Source organism: Nyctibius grandis, chromosome Z, assembly GCF_013368605.1.
Source record: "Nyctibius grandis isolate bNycGra1 chromosome Z, bNycGra1.pri, whole genome shotgun sequence".
Taxonomy (NCBI): domain Eukaryota; kingdom Metazoa; phylum Chordata; class Aves; order Nyctibiiformes; family Nyctibiidae; genus Nyctibius; species Nyctibius grandis.
Genome location: NC_090695.1, coordinates 42,891,453 through 42,909,067, shown reverse-complemented (window position 1 = coordinate 42,909,067; position 17,615 = coordinate 42,891,453). Strand labels below are relative to the sequence as shown.

The 17,615-nt window shown below is 40.1% G+C and overlaps 1 protein-coding gene across 1 annotated transcript in view; it reads right to left on the bottom strand.

Annotated features, from left to right (window-relative positions):
* TRPM3 (transient receptor potential cation channel subfamily M member 3) overlaps window positions 1-17,615 on the bottom strand; it is a 490,459-nt gene that overhangs the window by 32,533 nt on the left and 440,311 nt on the right. Inside the window, exons 18-21 of the mRNA XM_068423967.1 lie at window positions 16,033-16,200; window positions 14,955-15,080; window positions 8,504-8,644; window positions 1,690-1,818 (exon numbers count right to left, since the gene is read on the bottom strand). Coding sequence (XP_068280068.1) covers window positions 1,690-1,818; window positions 8,504-8,644; window positions 14,955-15,080; window positions 16,033-16,200 — 564 coding nt within the window. The remainder of the gene's footprint in view (window positions 1-1,689; window positions 1,819-8,503; window positions 8,645-14,954; window positions 15,081-16,032; window positions 16,201-17,615) is intronic.

Genomic DNA, 17,615 nt, shown 5'->3' with positions numbered 1-17,615 from the left:
ATAACCATAAAGATCTGGATTTAGCATTTAACCCAGAGAGATACTAGCTACTACTTGGACCTGTTTTTGGAAATTAAGTTCCACAGCTGAGAATATAATTCACAAAAATCATTAATCTTACCTTATGAATTTATCGTCATTTGATTTGCAAGATCATTTGGGAAACTTGATTAATTTCCCGAATTAGTGCTGAAACTATTCCTCAAGTGATTTCCATGAATAATTCCTAGCTTTTAGTGAGTTAACAAGCTGTTTAATTTTCTATATTTAGCCTGAGAACATTTGAGCAGATTCATACAGTTCCTTAAAAAGATGAATGCCATTCTTATAATTTTCTTATAATTCATTTTGAGAATGAATTTTATGTATATCTTCTATGAACAATCTCCAACATCTGCTTAGAAATCCATTCTGACAAACGTTCTTGATAACTTTTGTGGAAAGGACAATTTGGGGTGAATGATTCGACAAAAACGGCACACATGATTCCTGCCAGCAGCCTCCCTCCTACTGAGCTAGCGATGCTTTGTCTCAGTCACTGTTGCAGAGTCCTCGTGTGGCTGCTGCCACTGTTTTCCTTTTTTCTTTTGGTTAGTGAAGTACACCCATTACAGGCCACACAAGTAGTGTCTTATCCTCCATTCTTTTAATTTATAATGTAGAGTTTACTGTACAGTGTTTGAAATCTGTATTTGAAGTCTAAGTGGCTGTTGCAAGACCGTTTTTAGTCTAGTCCTCAAAAGCATTTGCTGCAGAAAATACAAATGTAGATGGTAACAAATTCAGCCCAGGGGTACAAATGTGCCATTTCAGCTGAGGTCAATGGGACTCGCACCCACTCGCATCAGGGCTGAATTCGGCCTCTGGTGTCATTGTGGAATAAATCCACATTTGGCCAAGTGAAAAGGGCACAGCAGTAGCTGCAAGTGGGGAGAACATGAGGCGCAGGTGATGGCAGAACAACTTCACTTTGCCTATAGACTAAGCACCACCTTAAATGCTCTGTCTCTGCTCTACGTGTCTGCTTTAGCATCTTTAGGGAGATGCATGCTATTGCTTGACATAATTAGCAAAAATTTTCAAGATTGAAAGGGGGAAATCCTATTAGAAATGTACTGCAATATTCAATGTGGATCTAAATTTTCCCCCAGTTATGGCTGGTTTGATTTAAAGCCTTTGCATGAGATACTTCAACAGACAGAACAGCTGTAAATTTTAAATGAACTGTATTTGGGGTGGGGATTCGAATATGGGCTTTTTGGTTGTCATGCTATCACCATGTCTCTGTGTCCATTCTGTTATAGTATATATCCTTTTCTTCTCCCTGAAACATACTTCAGTTTCTGGGCCACATTTCAAGGAATATAGCTGAGCTTTAAGATATGTCAGAAGACCGCCCCATATTTGTGAATGCTATTAAATGTGCATCCCACAGAAATCTGAACAGAGAAATTCCATGGGAGTAAGAGAAAGAAAGAGAGAGATTCTGGATTTTAAAATGGAGGAAGATAGATTTTTAGTGCTGTGTTTTTAACAATTCACCTGCTTTTCTGCAAAAAAAAAAGTAATTTTATGATAAGCCTGTTCATCAAAAATTGTCCTGAGAAAAAAAATAAAAACAGATATTAAAATGAAAAAAACCATGCTTATTTATTTTTATTCTGTCTTTCTTGGTTGGGGTGATTTTACCTCTCTCATCTTCTCTATTCCCAGAGTGAAAATGTATGAGATGACAATCCATTCCTGTGTAGATGGCCAGCGATCCATCTTCACTAACACTATATAATTGAACAGCATCAAGTAGCCTATATAAGCCAGCTGTAAGGAAACAAAATGAATATCAATAGTCACTATATTTATATGACTGAGCCAGTTTCTTGGGTATGATTTGATATTCCTAATTCCACCGTACCCAGAGTCAGACAAAAGAACAATCAGACAGTGTTCTGGGTTGTCTGAAAAAGCTCACATTAAATCACATACAGTGTGGAATCTGCAAAATACATGTACAAACACCCTCTCCTCCAACTACCTCTGCCCCCCCAACAAAATTGTATTAATGCAATCCCCCTGGATCATCCCACAGTGACGGGAACTCTGATACCACTATGCCAACTACCAAAATAAGTTACCTATGTGAAGATTTCTCCCTCGTCTGCTTATAAGACCCTTTACTCCTCTAATAATACTCCTCTGTGTTTTTTCTCCCTGTTCACCTGGCCTAAGCTGAATCTGGCATTCCAAATCCTTTTTGCACAATGCTTGCCTAGAGCCCAGAAGGTTCTAGGTGTTGACAGAGGTCTTTCTACCCACTGTAGTACTGACCTAACCTACATCATGATTCCTCCCCAAAACACTGCTACTCCTACTCACATTGCTGCTGTAAGTAGCCAGGCATAGCCATGCATTCATTTGCCTTATATTTTTTGCAAGTTTTTCCGTATAACTGTTTTGCTTTTCCTTCTCTAATATGTAGAATCATAGAATGTCCTGAGCTGGAAAGGACCCACAAGGATTATCAAGTCCTACTCCTGTCCCAGCACAGGACAACCCCAGAAGTCACACCATGTGTCTGAGGGCATTGTCCAAAGGCTTCTTGAATGCTGTCAGGCTTGGCGCCATGACTGCTTCCCTGGGGAGCCTGTTCCAGTGCTCCACCACCCTCTGGGTGAAGAACATTTTCCTAATATCCAACCTAAATCTCCCCTGGCATATCTTACTGCCATTCCCTCGAGTTCTGTCACTGGTTGCCAGGCTGAAGAGGTCAACGCCTACTCCTCCACTTCCCCTTGTGAGGAAGTTGTAGACCACAATGAGGTCTCCCCTCAGTCTTCTCCAGGCTGAACAGACCTAGTGACTTCAGCTGCTCCTCATACAGCTTCTGCTCTAAACCCTTCACCATCTTTGTGGCTCTCTTCTGGACACTCTCTAGTATCTTCATATCCTTTTTATACTGTGGTGCCCAAAACTGCACGCAGTACTCAAGGTGAGGCTGCACCAGTGCAGAGTAGAGCGGGACAATCACCTCCCTTGACCGGCTAGCAATATTATGCTTGATGCACCCCAGGACGCGGTTGGCCCTCTTGGCTGCCAGGGCACACTGTTGGCTCATGTTCAACTTGCTGTTGACCAGAATCCCCAGATGCCTTTCTGCAGGGCTGCTCTCCATCCTCTCATTCCCCAGTCTGTATGTACATCTAGGGTTGCCATGTCCCAGGTGCAAAATCCGGCACTTTCCCTTGTTAAACTTCATGCGGTTGGTGATCGCCCACCTTTCTAATTTATCTAGGTCTCTCTGCAGGGCCTCTCTGCCCTCGGGAGTGTCAACAGCTCCTCCCAATTTTGTGTCATCCATGAACTTGGATTGTAGTCCTTCAAGTCCTGCATCCAAAGCATTAATGAAGATATTGAAGAGTACTGGCCCCAAGATGGATCCCTGAGGATCGTCACTAGTGACCGGTTGCCAGCCCGATGTAACCCCATTTACTACAACTCTTTGAGCCCTGCCCATCAGCCAATTGTTCACCCACTGCATTATGTGTTTATCCAGCTGTATGCTGGACATTTTGCCCAGGAGGATACTGTGAGAGACAGTATCGAAAGCTTTACTGAAATCCAAAAAAGATTACATCGACTGGCTTCCCTTGGTCAACTAGGTGGGTAACCTTGTCATAGAAAGAAATTAAGTTTGTCAAACAGGACTTTCCCCTCACGAACCCGTGCTGGCTGGGACCAATGACTGCATTGTCTTTGAGGTGTGTTTCAGTAACTCCCAGAATAATTTTCTCCATAATTTACCAGGTACCGAGGTGAGACTAACAGGCCTGTAGTTACTGGTGTCATCCCTGTTGCCCTTCTTGAAGACTGGGACGTTTTCCAACTTCCAGTCAACTGGAACCTCTCCAGATTCCCAAGAGCGTTGAAAAATCATTGAAAGAGGTCTTGCTATGATGTCAGCCAGCTCTTTAAGTACCCTTGGATGAATCCCGTTGGGCCCCATTGACTTGTAGAGATCCAGCTGGAGCAGCAAATCCTGCACAAGTTCGGGGTTGACTGGTACAGTATCATTCTCACAGTCATGGATCTCAGGCACAGGGCTCTGGGGCTCCCAGTGCCCATCATTGGTGTTGAAAACCAAGGCGAAGAAAGTGTATCTACCTTCCGGCCTAATTTTTGATACAGTGGAAGGCGTGGATTATGTTTTTAGTTTCCTTTTCCTTTCTTTCTACATGCTGAATGCAATGAAAGGGTCAGTCAAAAAAAGACAAGCAGGCAAATTGCATCATCAAATTCATAAAACTCAGAGAAACGCAAGTATCACACTGGAGCATGGGCTGTAGCAAGGGTAAATGGCTGTGGCTGGGGTCTGTGGTGGCCAGAATCCAACTGCCTGTCTACTTTGCCTTTCAAACAGCAGCCCTACAAGAAAATGCATCTTAAGCCAAATTTAAATCTGAGAAAAGATGATTCAGTTCTGTGTATGAACATTTTAGTCATTGTGGCAGAAAGCTTATTCCATACATCTGTATTTCAATACAGTTTTTCTCTCTCAGCTGCATGTTACTCACAACTATTGTGTACTTGGTGTCAGACTTAAGATGAAACAACAACAGAGGGGCATGAGACTTTTGGGTAGGATTATTTCAGTGTTCAGCACCTCACAGAACAGGATTTATAGTCCTGTTGTATTTGTTAGAGAACATAACTTCTGCTGTGTAAAAGCCACAGGATTCTGTCTTTTCTCCCACTTGCTGGTTTGAAGGACACTTAAAAGAATTCTTTACATTGGCCATCACTATCGGTACAGAGAAGACAGCCAGTTGAACCATGGCTTCTTGTCTACATAAAACATAGGAGGAAATGATCTCATTCGTCTTTCAGTTTGTGTGTGATGATGGATTGCAACACTCAGGTCTAGGTCTTCCCTTAACACTCCTAAAGCAAATGGAGAGCAATATTGACTTAGGTTAGCATCTAGAGTGTCAGCTGATTCAGCAGAAACTCTGTCTGAGCAGGCAGAACTGGACACACACCTCTCTAGTTGAAATACACCTTCTACTATAGTGCAAAAGCCAGGTGATACTGTCACCTAACACCCCTCCTCTTAGATCTTATTGATTATTAATTACCAGCAAATCTTATTAATTTTATCCGACTCAGAAGCCTTTGGTGAGCGTTTGCAGTTAGCGTGGCAAAAGAATAGGGACATCAAGGTTACAAAGGTGACAGAAAACACAAGACTCTCAGCATAACTAAGGGCTTTTGTTTCTTCTTGGTTTTCCTTTGAGCTGTTGGGATTTTTTGGTTTTGGATTTGGGTTTTTTTGTTAATCCAAATTTACTGAAAATTGATGAAAATTTTTGCTTGGCAAAAAAAGAAAAAGAAAAGAAAAGAAAAAAGCATCTTGATTTAAGAATGATGCTGAAACTGCACCACCTTAACCCAAGAAACAAGCCCTTCAGATAGTAAGTGAAGGACTTCTCTCTCCCCAGACCTATAACTTGCTCCTGCCTTCCAGGAGGATGTACTGATCCCACCAGCTGCTCATGCTGGTACTCAAGGTTCTTTGAAAATGCTACTACACAAGGAGCTGAACCCTTTTTCTTGCTTTTACATGGCTCGACAAAGAGCTAGGGGCTGCCATTTTCACCCTTGAGGGTAGTACCTGAAGAAACTAAGGAGAGGAATGCCCGCTAAGAAGTTTCTAGGGTGGTTTGCTCCCTGCCCTCCTCTGGATGCTGTACCATTCTATAGAAAATACTCGAATACTCATGATGGTAAGGGACAAATCTGGAAATTGTTCCAGCAGGAGAGTGCTTCAAGAGGGAGACTACCCTCCCCTTTTTTCACTGATTGCAATAATTAAATGATCATAAAATGAAGTGGTCCCAAAAGACTCTTACTTGGGGTTCAATTCCCCCTGCAGCTATTCCTCCTCAGAAGAGGTAGAAATGTGGCCTCTTACATCCTGCTAGCAACTCAGGCTAAACATAGTAGTTAAAAGGCCATCCTCTTCTCTTCAAGCAATCTGCAAGATGAAACCTTTTGGTCATGGTTTCCAATGCAACAGCCACAAAACAGAACAGAACAGATGACTTTTGAAACTACTGCATGTCCAGATAGAAAGGCTAAAGTTTTTTTGGTTGAGAAAAAGCTGTTTATTTTGGCTCATCTGTTGAGCCAAAATGTTACTTACTCAAACATCCCCACCTTTAACCTACTCCTGTGCATTTTAAGAATTGAAGGTGGATACAGCTATAGTGTAACAGCAGATAGGTAGATACAGAATAATCAAATTATTTTAAATGGCATACAATAGCCAAAAGTATAGTCACTTTTCTTGCATTTTGGACTGTGGAATGTAAAATTTGGAGGATTTCTTTTGAAATCTATGATTAGTATTTCTGCCTGTGTGCTTGTAAAAAGTGTGATAACCTGTGCAATTTTAACCCTCTTATGAAAGTTGTTTTGCTTTTAGTCTCCAGGAGTTTCTCAATATATCCAACTGATCAAGCACTGCAGCCAGAATCCACCTTAATTTGCTCTTCTAATTCAGTGTAGCCAAGATCCAGCTTTAATAAGTGACCTTGATTGAGAGCTGCCTCAGGATATAAAACTATAGGAACAGATCTAAATGGAAATGCAGTATTTATCTTTTTCTCCCGTTTCAGAATTGAACTATCAGGGAGAGCCAGGATGCTTCTTTCTGTTTCTAGTGTAAAGACTTTTCTGGTTATCTTCAATACATATTGCAATTGGTAATGAGACTAGGCTGCTGATGAGCAGTTGCTAGACTCAATGGCTTGATTAATGTTCAAGGGCCACACAGTTCAGTAAGTAGTTACTCCAAGTTGCCAAACTGGAGCTATTTGCTAGCCTAAGCTGTCCGCTACAGTTTAGTCTCTGTTGATGTGAGTTGTTCCTGCTGTCTGGAGACATATTGCTGGGATCTCTGCAAGGCAGTTTTTCTTATAAGAACTCATCTACAGAAGGATGCATTCTTTGTGATTTGCTGTGTGTTCAGCAGAGTGATGGAAAATATAACTGGGAAGGACCACCTGAAATCATCTGGCCAATTGCATGGTGCTGAGGCAGTATTAATTACAGTGTACCATAGCGGACATATGTTTTGATAAGACAGACATAGAAATCACTAATAATGGAAAATCTACCATCTCCTTACATAGTTTATGACAGTACTTCTCAGAGCAGTGAGAAACTGTTTCCTAACATCTTACCTAGGACTTGTCTTTAAATTGTCTTGCTGCAATTTAAACCATTACTTCTTGTCCTGTTCAGCAAGGATTTGGAGATTATTCCATTTTCTTCCTCTCTGCAGCTACTTACACATATTTGAAGACTATTACATTCCTTCTGAAGACTTCTCTTTTTTTCCAGAGAAGACAACCTCACTTCTTTAAATCTTTCATTTTAAGTCATGTTTTACAGACCTCTTGAAATATTTTTCTTGTTCTTTTTTGTGTCCTTCAAACTAGTCCATACTTGTCACATGATGCAGAAGCTGAACTGGGATAGAATATTCCAGCCAAGGAGATTGAAAGGATTACTTTCTGTGTTCATTTTATTTTTTGATCTAATCATTCTACATTCTAGTGCAATTTGCAAATTTAATAACTAATCTCTACTCCATCACCCAAGTTTTAAATGAAAATATCAGATAGCACCTGATGTAAGAGAAACCCTAATGGAATCCTTTTCAATCCCCGCTTCCAGCTTGATAGTGAATAATTATCTACTCTTGAGGATTAATTGCCAAAAAGCTTTGTATCCACAGAGTAACTTTAATATAGCAGTTATTAATTTCTCTGTGAGAATACCCTGTAAAGTTGTTGACCTGTCTTACTTTAGTCAAAATATATGACATAGGTTTTTTTCTGCTCCATCTGCAAAGTCTGTTTCTTTATCACACAGGGAGATTATATTGATTTGACATAATCTGTCCCTGAAAAATGTATATTAGCTGCTACTCATGTCTTTGTTATCTTGTGGGTACTTACACAAACACTTTCTCTGAGAGACACTCTGCAGACTAGTCAAAACAGAACAAAGAAAAAATGTTCCAAGAAAAATGTGCTCTATCTGCTTCTTTTTTTTATCAATTATTATACAATTCAATACCCTGATTCAGCCCAGCCTCCCATTGGGCTTACTATTGGGAGGTCTCCTATTGGGAATTCTCGTATAGGGAATTCCTTGGCAGCTCTAACTGCAGCAAACTGCCACTTATTGTTGTACTTGAAGAAAAACATACAGAGTCATTCAAATTTTAACCATTAACTACCTGAATGAAATTGTAGTCTTTAAAAGTCTTAGACAGGTTTGCAAGTACTAGCTGACCTCCACAAAAGATTTTTATTAAACTATTTATGGGTAAACCCTCCAATGCATGCAGATGCAGACTTTCAATGAAACACACAGATGACCTTAATCCAATTTCAGTATGTGTCCAAACAGTAGTAATATTACAGGAAAGATTTCTTACTGTGTAAAACCAAAATTTAACGATGGGAGCATTGTAGAACTCATAAATCTTTCTTCCAACAGGGATCAGTCTGTGCCTGCTCTGAACTTCCTCTTCCTCCTTCTTTCTTGAGGACTCTCCACTCCCTCGTCCCAGCATGGCCTACAAGAAAGGACATTTTTGTGTTTCTTTCTTAGTGAAAGCGAAATTAAGCTGTTTTTTGAAATGTCAAAAGGAAACTATTCAAAAGTTCTCTGATTTCTTGATATTTAGACAAAATCAGGTGACCATAGCTAGATGTAAAATGCTTTGTTCTTAGATTATCTTTTTTTTTTTTTTCCAGGGAAGCTGCTATTTAATACTTTGTAAACTGAAAAGGCAATGATGCTTGGCAGCAACTGTCAGCACTGGTGTGAAATCCTTGACTGGTGAACAAAAAATGAGATGTGGAGAACATTTCTCCTTTTTGCTCTATGGACAGCAAAATTTTTACCTGACAACAGCTTTTTGTGGTCTACTTCTATACAATAAACAGATGCACACGAAAACAGGTAAGTTTTGGTTTTAAACAAAGTTCATAAGGCTGAAACTGAGAGAGAACAACAAGGGAAAATATGATTTGACAGTTGCTGGCCTGGAAGCAATGAAGCCAGTGACTCTTTTTATGTTGATCACCGGATCTGTCACAGGCGATGATCCCACAGTGAACTTCACATGGATGTAGAGGACTGACCAGTAGAGTTCACTGCAGCATTAAGGCCTTGAACTGAAAGATCCTTCTACATGATTGTAGCTTCTTCCATAATGAAGTTCCAGACTGCTCATGCATTGCCTCTGTTAGGCTTGATCTCACTGTTACCATTGCAATTCAGAATCACTGAAGAGCTACGCTGAACTCCAGAAACACATACTTAAGAAGTCCTCAGCTGTAAGTGCAAACCTAACAGGCAAAAGATGGTAATATTTTGTTTACTCTGAACTTCATGGTCAGCTGCAGAGAGGTGGAAGGAGTGACTAAACTATATACTCACTGAAGTTAATGCTTAAAATAAGGTATTCCTTTGTATTTAGAGTACAGCATGATCTATTAAATGTTCTTTCTGAAACAATTGTTTTGTGAATAGCAGACTAAGAGTGGATTTTAGGTCACTGTGCCCTGAGCAAGTTCTTACTATTTAGTTTGTGGCAGCACCTACAGATTGTTAAGACTCCTACACATGAAAGCAATTGCAAGAATAGAGATACAACTGTCCTGTCTAAGTATGCAGGGATGATGCTTTTATTTAAATGCTCCTATAGTGTTTTTCTAGAAGTAGATCAAAGCACTTTCGTACCTTTATGTTAACTGAAACAAACTTTCACCATCCCTGAAGATAACATTGTTCTCATCTGCAACTTAAAAATGTGGAAAACTAAGTCCCTAAAGAGAACAATTAGATACCAGATGTATTGTCTTTCAATAAAGAGGTCCTTCTTTTATCTACCTCTGTGCTTTCTGATTCAACAGGATGTTCAATACATACTTAACTTATCAGCTTCAGGTGAGCTATTTGATCTGGTTCTAGTGCCCTGCAGGAACAGAAGATGCACTTCTTGCACATTTAAAAGTGAGAATCACAATCTTTCCTTTTCTTCCTTTTTCTAGGCCTTGTGTGGAGCTTTTCATATAGGTCTTTGGTCCTGTAAAGTAGTAATTTGTAACGATAAACTGATGGCCACATATTTTTTTTCTTTCCCTCAGTGTAGATATTTGTAACATCATTAGGACAGTGTATGCTCCTAGATGGCTCCTGCCTAATATTTCTCTTTAATTTCATTTATGCAGTTAGTTTTTCCTCTGGTATTATTACTTTCTGCGTGTTCCCTTATATTCTTGAATTTGACTATGCACAGATGTTGCCCTGCACATTTTTAATAAAATAGAACAAAGACTCAGGATACATATATACTGCACTGAAACTAACCTGTTGAGATCCTCTTAAAACTGTAGCCTGCTTTGATGAAGTTACCTATTTCCTTTACCTTTTTATGCCTGCAGATTTCTAAGTTCATTGCCATAAATGTAGATAAAACAATGCAGATTAAAAAATTTATATACCTCCTGTTGATTCTCACAGAGCACATAAAACCCCTTAAAAGTCCATCAAGAGTTTCATAAAAAAGGAAAAAGATGAAGCAGCTGTTAAGCAGAGGAGAAGGGTTCTTATTAGATAAGCAGATAGTCTGCAAGAATATGAGACTTACCAAATATCACTATAGTAGCAAAGATTACACAGCCTTCACAGAACCTCAGGTATCGTTACTGAAGTCTAAAAAACCGAAGTGATTTCCTGATCTATATCAGGGATTGTTTCTTTGGGAAAAAAAAGTGGAATTTGATATGAATGCTTTGGGAAAATTGTAGCCCAAGAAGGCACTAATTTAGTTGCTTCTCTCTACCTCCTGACACTGTTTTAGGGAAAGCTGCCATGTGGTGATACAGAGTTTTCTGTAGCTTTTCGCAAGGCTTTGTCTCTGGTGTCCTCTGGTGCTCAAGAATTTTGCAGCAGACCGAAAAAGAATGCTGGCAGCTTTAACAAATGAGCCGTGCCGTGCTTTAGTGAAAGGGGTTATTTTACAGAGTTTAAGTCCTTCACAATTTCACAAAAGTACTAATTCTGAAACACCCTTAGCTCTCACTGGAATCAGTGAGTTGTGAATGTTTTAGGATAATGCTTTTTCAGTAATTGGATTTATGCTTTAGCTCATGGATGCTGATTTCCTGTTTGCTATTGCTTTCTTGTTGATAATGATGCTGTAATTTTATCTTGTTATAATTATTTTATTAATTAATTGTATTGTATAATACTATCCTCTCCCCTCCTCCATCCTCCAGATGGGGAATTGCTCTGAGATGGCTGGGGATTAGATTTGACCTGATGTCCCTGGCTGTAAATTACATTACAGTATTAACAAATTGAAAAGCCTCCCCATTAGAAACATACAGAAATAAGCGAAGTGACTGTGTTAACAGAATAGCTGCAATGCTGAATGTGAAAAACATTGTTTTCACTTGGAAGGGGAAGTAATAGGGTGGGAATAACTCAAGACACTGCTCTGTGTGGGTGGCATCTCTTTTTCTAGTACACAATTTTGTCCATGATTCACCATGAGTCACGCAGGGTAAGCCCAACAGCAGCTCAACTACATTGTAAAGTACAGTACAACTGCATCATTTTAGCCTGAGAAGACTGATGTGTGCATAGTTTTTACATGGAAATTTTTCTAAATAGGACACTTTTTTTTAGGCCAGATTTTGTTTTATGTAATTGAGGACCATTCACTGATAGGGAACCAGGACAGTTTTGGGTTGTGCACTTTTGCATTAATACATGTTAATGATCCTGTAATATATTTATCTGCTTTATAATTAAATAACAGGAACGTCAGTCCTGCTAGAATGATCATAGGCTCTTCAAATTTTTACTTTAGTGAAATCTACATGCTACATATAGACTTACCCTGTATTCACCCAGAAACAGTGTGGACACAGTACATAGCTGCATGGATATACTATACCTCTCCCTACACACCCCATTGTATCCTACACTATGCATGGAAATGCTGCCTCCATGGTAGCTGTTCTAGGGTTACTGTTCTCTGCCTTGAAATACCGGCAGGAAAAAAAGTTTAATGCCTTTAAGTTACAGGTGTGTAAAATTGGATTTTGCATGTGCTCAGTGGTTCTTTAAGGTGAATATGGAGGATCAGGGCTAAAGTATCAGGAGCTCAGTCAGCCTGGCTGCTGAGCATGGCGAAGGACATGGAGAGTGCCAGGGCATTTGTGTGGTAGCAGTATGGAGGGTTTCCAAAACCCTCGGAGAAACGGAGGGAAATCCCTCCTTAGGGAGAGGGCCAGCACTTCTGCCTTGTGACTGCCAGCAGTGTCTCCCACTGCTGTTTTCCAGATGAGCTCAAGGGGTGCCTTGCTGATGGCATGTGAGATGTTGCAAGCACCGTCCCCCAGTGGGGTGGGTGACATGGGCCAGGGGCACAAGGACACTAGTCTTCAGCTTTTCCTATCTTAAGAACTGCATTTTTAGTGATATAATATGGAGGAAAGGCTAAGCATACATACTATAATTGAGATAATGTGAGCCTAGAGGCCAACACAACTAGCTTTGCTGCTGCTGAAAAGTCCTAACTCAGGCTCTTAGTGATGCCCATGGAAGACCAAACTTCCTATTTTATGTGGAAAATTAGAACAAAATGAGCAAAACAACAACTGAAACATCCTCTAAAGGACTTAGATGAGTTATTCAGTGTTCTGAAATAAGACCATTTACTGGGAAACTCATACCCAAACAATAAGACACTGAACAGGGATAAGGATGCCTCTAGTTATGACTTCCGGAATCAGTGTTATTTTGGAAGGAGGGTAAACTGCTGGGGTTTCTGACTGACCTAAAAATCAGCAACTAATTAATGCTCTGGTCAGGACATTGTACAAATACAAAATGTCCCTGGCCTTCAGACTTTAGTGCCCTTCTACTCCTCTATGTCTAATATTCAGGATTAATGACTGGCAGCTCCATGCATAAGTTGTGGTAAATTCCTTGGTGCTGAGGGACTGGTGAGGAGAGCAATATTCAAGTGTGTTTTTGTGAGTAGCTGCTATAAGGAAAGTCTGTTACCTAGCATCTAGGTGTTAAAGAAATGTGTGCCCAGCACTCTCGTATATCTGTTATAAAGTTAAAAGCAGGTGTGAGTAACAAGTACTTTACAGTGAATAAACACTATGTCTTTATAATATATCCAAATGTTCAGCTACTCACTAGATCCTTTGAGAGGGGCATAAAACAAATACATACTTACATTCAGATGCACCCATGCAGAGTCTTACTTCACTGTTGCTGTATTCTGTGTGATCACATTATTCTGTGCAAATGAGGTGTACAATAGCACAAAAATCACTGTGGCCCTGTACCTCATCCACGTGCAGTCCAGAGGAAGAAACTGACTGTTTCGGCCTATCATTAGTCACCTGGGCTTAGCAGTGCAGGACACACAAGACTTCATAAGATATCAATGAACAGACCTTGACTAGATGTGATCTCTTTATCTTAGGAGTACTTTTATAAAAATGCATACGGGCATAATAGTATAGGAATACAGAGACTTCAGAAGTATTCATTGGGAATGATTAGAAACAGAGTTGAGCAGATTGTTTGGATGATACATTATTTGCCAGAAATGGACTTTTGAGGTGACCAAAATGATTTTTAGTTCATCAGTTTTGTTTGTTTAACTCTAAGCTGAACAAAGCCCAGAAATCCAAACCATGGAAGAATTATGAAAATATTTTTAAACAATCATGTGCCAATTAAGTAAATGAATTAAAGAAAACTGTAGCAATCACAAAAAAAAACCAAACAAACAAATTATTTGTTTGTCCTGAAAGGAAAAAATGTGGAGAAAAATATGCAGGTCATTTCAAATACAACAGTTGCAAGCTATGGTTAGGGTGAGTGACTGATCTATTGAGCCAGAGTTCAGCAACTGATTAAATATTTGTGATATCACATCACAATCGATTATTAATCTTAATGAACTATGAATAAAATATCCTTAATATAAGTGTGGCCAATGCGGGAAACTTCACAAAGGCATTTCTCAAACAGTCTTGCAGGCATCCTGTCATCAGTGGAGAAGAGACCTGACCTAACTTATGTCAGACCATGGGACTAAGGCTGGAACAATGCAAAACTTCAACCTAAAATATTTTCTTATATTTAAAACATGTCACCTCCCGGACAAGGTGCCTGAAGGTGACCAAATATAACTGGCTATGGCATCTAACCACAGAAATATATGCAAAGGTCTCTTTTCTAGCAAATCATCTCTCCTCACCACTGACGGGCAACTGAGTGAAGAAGCTGTGTTAGAAGTCCTAAAGCACAGTATAGATTATAGGCAGAAATCTTAAGTCAGCAGTAGTGTACCAAAGATATTATTTCTAAACTTGCTGGACTCCACAGAAACAGTTCTTATTTTATAGAGAAAGCTGTAAGTGTCTGAAACTTCACTAGAATGATGCATCAAATTTGAAGGACTTAAGGGCAGAGTCAATGACAGGAAAGAGCAAAAGGACTGTCAGCACATGGAAGGGAGAATAGAAGGAACGTCTAAGACTCGTCTGGAAGAGCAGATCACTTCCCTGTAGCAGGAGTCAGAAGGTAAAAAGGAAACACAGTATTGTAGACAAGAAACCAGGAGCTGGGATAACTGCAGAGAGATGGAAATGACTTCCTCCCAAATTTCTCCCCATTGCCAAGAAAAAGGCAGCTTGCAAAGTGCTTATTTGATTTGAATAGGCACTTCATAAGTGGATCAGAAGCCAGGGATAGTAAACTGCAATTAATAGCTAATGAGCGGAAAATGGCCCATTGCTGTTATTCTGGATTCTGGTCCTTCCCAACGGCCAGGTTCTTGCCTGGAAACGGGTCCTGTAGGTGGGTCTTGTGGACTGCTCCTTCGGCTTGCCTGCATATTGGGTCCTGTAGGCAGGTCCTTCTGCCTGCCTGCACACGGGGTCCTGTGGGCAGCTCCTGCTGTTTGCCTGTGGGAAACAGTCTGGGTTTTTTTTTTTTCTTTTTTTAAATTAACCAGGAAAATCCCTTTTACTTCTATGCCTCTATCCTGACCTTGACCAACTGGGGTTGAGTTTTAAGCCTTTCAAAGACACCACAATCAAATCCAAACCAAATCGAATCAGACTAAGCTAAGGCAGGTCTGATAGCTCAAATGATAATTGCCCAAATTAAAAAGTGTCAAAGAAGTCTGAGAACAAGAGACTGGAAGTAGCTGACTTGCATAGTTTTCAGAGCTTTAGCTATTTGATTTTCTTTGTGGTGCAAATTATTCCTCTAAGGCTATGTTACTAATACAGACAAGTCCTTCCTTACACAATTTTGCTGTGCTGCAGAAGCTCTTAGTAAGGGCTGAGCTGTCTAGCTGCTTGCTAATGTCTTCAGTGGATTAAAAACTGCATGTGTGTATGTGTGAGAGGCAATGGCCATAAATTCATAAAGAATTTTGAAAAACGTTTTCATCATTTTTCTTGCCTGTTTGTATACTTACTTGCCCTCTAATGAAGTTAAGAAGAAAAAAAAAATCTCTAGCTTCTATGAATCTTTGGGCATTTCCACCCAAAGGAAGACTTAGCAAGCTTCTTTTCTACCAGAGGGGCCCACTCATCTATCATGGCCGAATGCTTTCAATTCTGAAATCTCATGAATTTATTTCAGACAATGCAACATCAGATTAATCAAAATATGAGGATATTACATCACAACATGATGCTTCAGCATCACCATGCACTTTTGCAACATCAAGACACAATGATGTCAGCTTGTCTGGTTTGAGTCCCACAAAGGAGAGGGGAGTGTTAAGAGTGGTATCCTATAATCTGCTAAATTTAGCCATCAGAAATCCTGCAACGCTCACAGAGGTGGGAATAACAAATGGACAGCACTAAGATTTATTGTTGGTGATTTATTGTTGGCACTTACGGTGAGTTCCATGTCCTCCTCCTCTTTTTCTTTCACCTGCTTCTCTGGTTCCTCTGGCTCCTTCTCTTGAAGATGGATCTCGTTGGCTTGGGACATGTAAGGCATATCATCTTTGTTCTTGAACTCCAAGCTGAGGATTGAAGGAGGAAGTAGAATTCCTAGAATTACCTAAAGCAATAATAACAATAATAATAGTCATCACAGTAAACAGATTACAGTCATGATGGTTACTTAGTATCAAATGGAAAAAACTCCCTGAGAACACTTAGGAAAAGAAAGATATGCGAGCACATGAGTTTCTATGACAATAGAGTATTTGTCACTAGGGGTAATGTTTTCAGAGCTCCGTAGTGAAACAAAGCACGTAACTTCTATTAGCATTGCTGTGAGTGCTATGGCTAGTTGCCTCTCTTGAATATTTTATCTGCTTGCTCATCAGATGCGTATTGTTACATACCAGAATATATTTACAAAACATTACATAAGGTCAATGGCATGTGGGACCATGGGGGTGTTCAGACCTTGGTCCTGCAAATTTCTGCATTTTACATAATAGACAATATCAGTGTAAATGACACACAAGCAGTACTAAATTCTAGAGAGGGTTAATAGGTCTCAAGCTCTCTGTGTCCATACTTAATGCACTCAGGTAGTCAAGGCATAAGTGTGTGTGGATCTGAGGAGATACGACAAAGCCAGCAACAGCAAACGCTGATATGCTTAGCTATGTGGTCCCCTTGGGTTTTGCTTCAGTAACCTGGTAGCCATGTAATGCTCACGTTAATGCCAGCTCTTTCCTTTCTGCCTTCCCTCTTATAATGTGGGAGTGCTGAAACCACTGAAATTACCTTGTGTGTATATATGCAATGAACGATGCTTGGGGTTAAATCAGAAGTATAACTGAAGAGATATCATCATAATACAAAAAGAAGTGGCCTGTGTGTATTCACAAGCACAACAGCTTTACCTGGTTTTGCTGTAATCTCACGGAAAATGATTTTGTTATAAATCTCTCCCTAAATGACAGTGAAACCAGATAGTTAGCTTGCTGGCAGGTCAGGGAGGGTGAGTGCTTGTGCTCATCATATCGACAGACAGCATGTGTGTTGTTGAAACCATCCAAAGTATTGCAATTAGGAGCAGTTAGCGTATATGAATGCTGAGCCAAGCCTTGGAAGAGCTGAGCACCAGGCTGCCTGCACTGCTCCTGCACTTGCCTTGTCGCAAAAGGATGTGTACAGGGAGAGGGTGTTGTGGGCAGACCTGGCTTCCCAGAGAGGCTATTTTTAAGAACAGGCAGGATTAACAATTGCCTCTCCCCCTCCCATTTGGGCTATACATCCCTGGTGAGACCCTAAAGAATTACATTCAGCCTTCTTGCCATTTGTCAGTTTTGACGGGAGAAATTTGTTCATGGAAAATAATCCATGACTCATGCTTGCAAATTTATTTCTTTGCCATGGTGCCTCTTGCTCATGTAGCTTGTGGCTTGCTTTAGCTTTAAACAGGCCCTGCTAATGAGCTTCAGTGAAATAAAACACAGACTAGAAACTGAGGAAATGATCCTTGTGAAGCCCTGATGT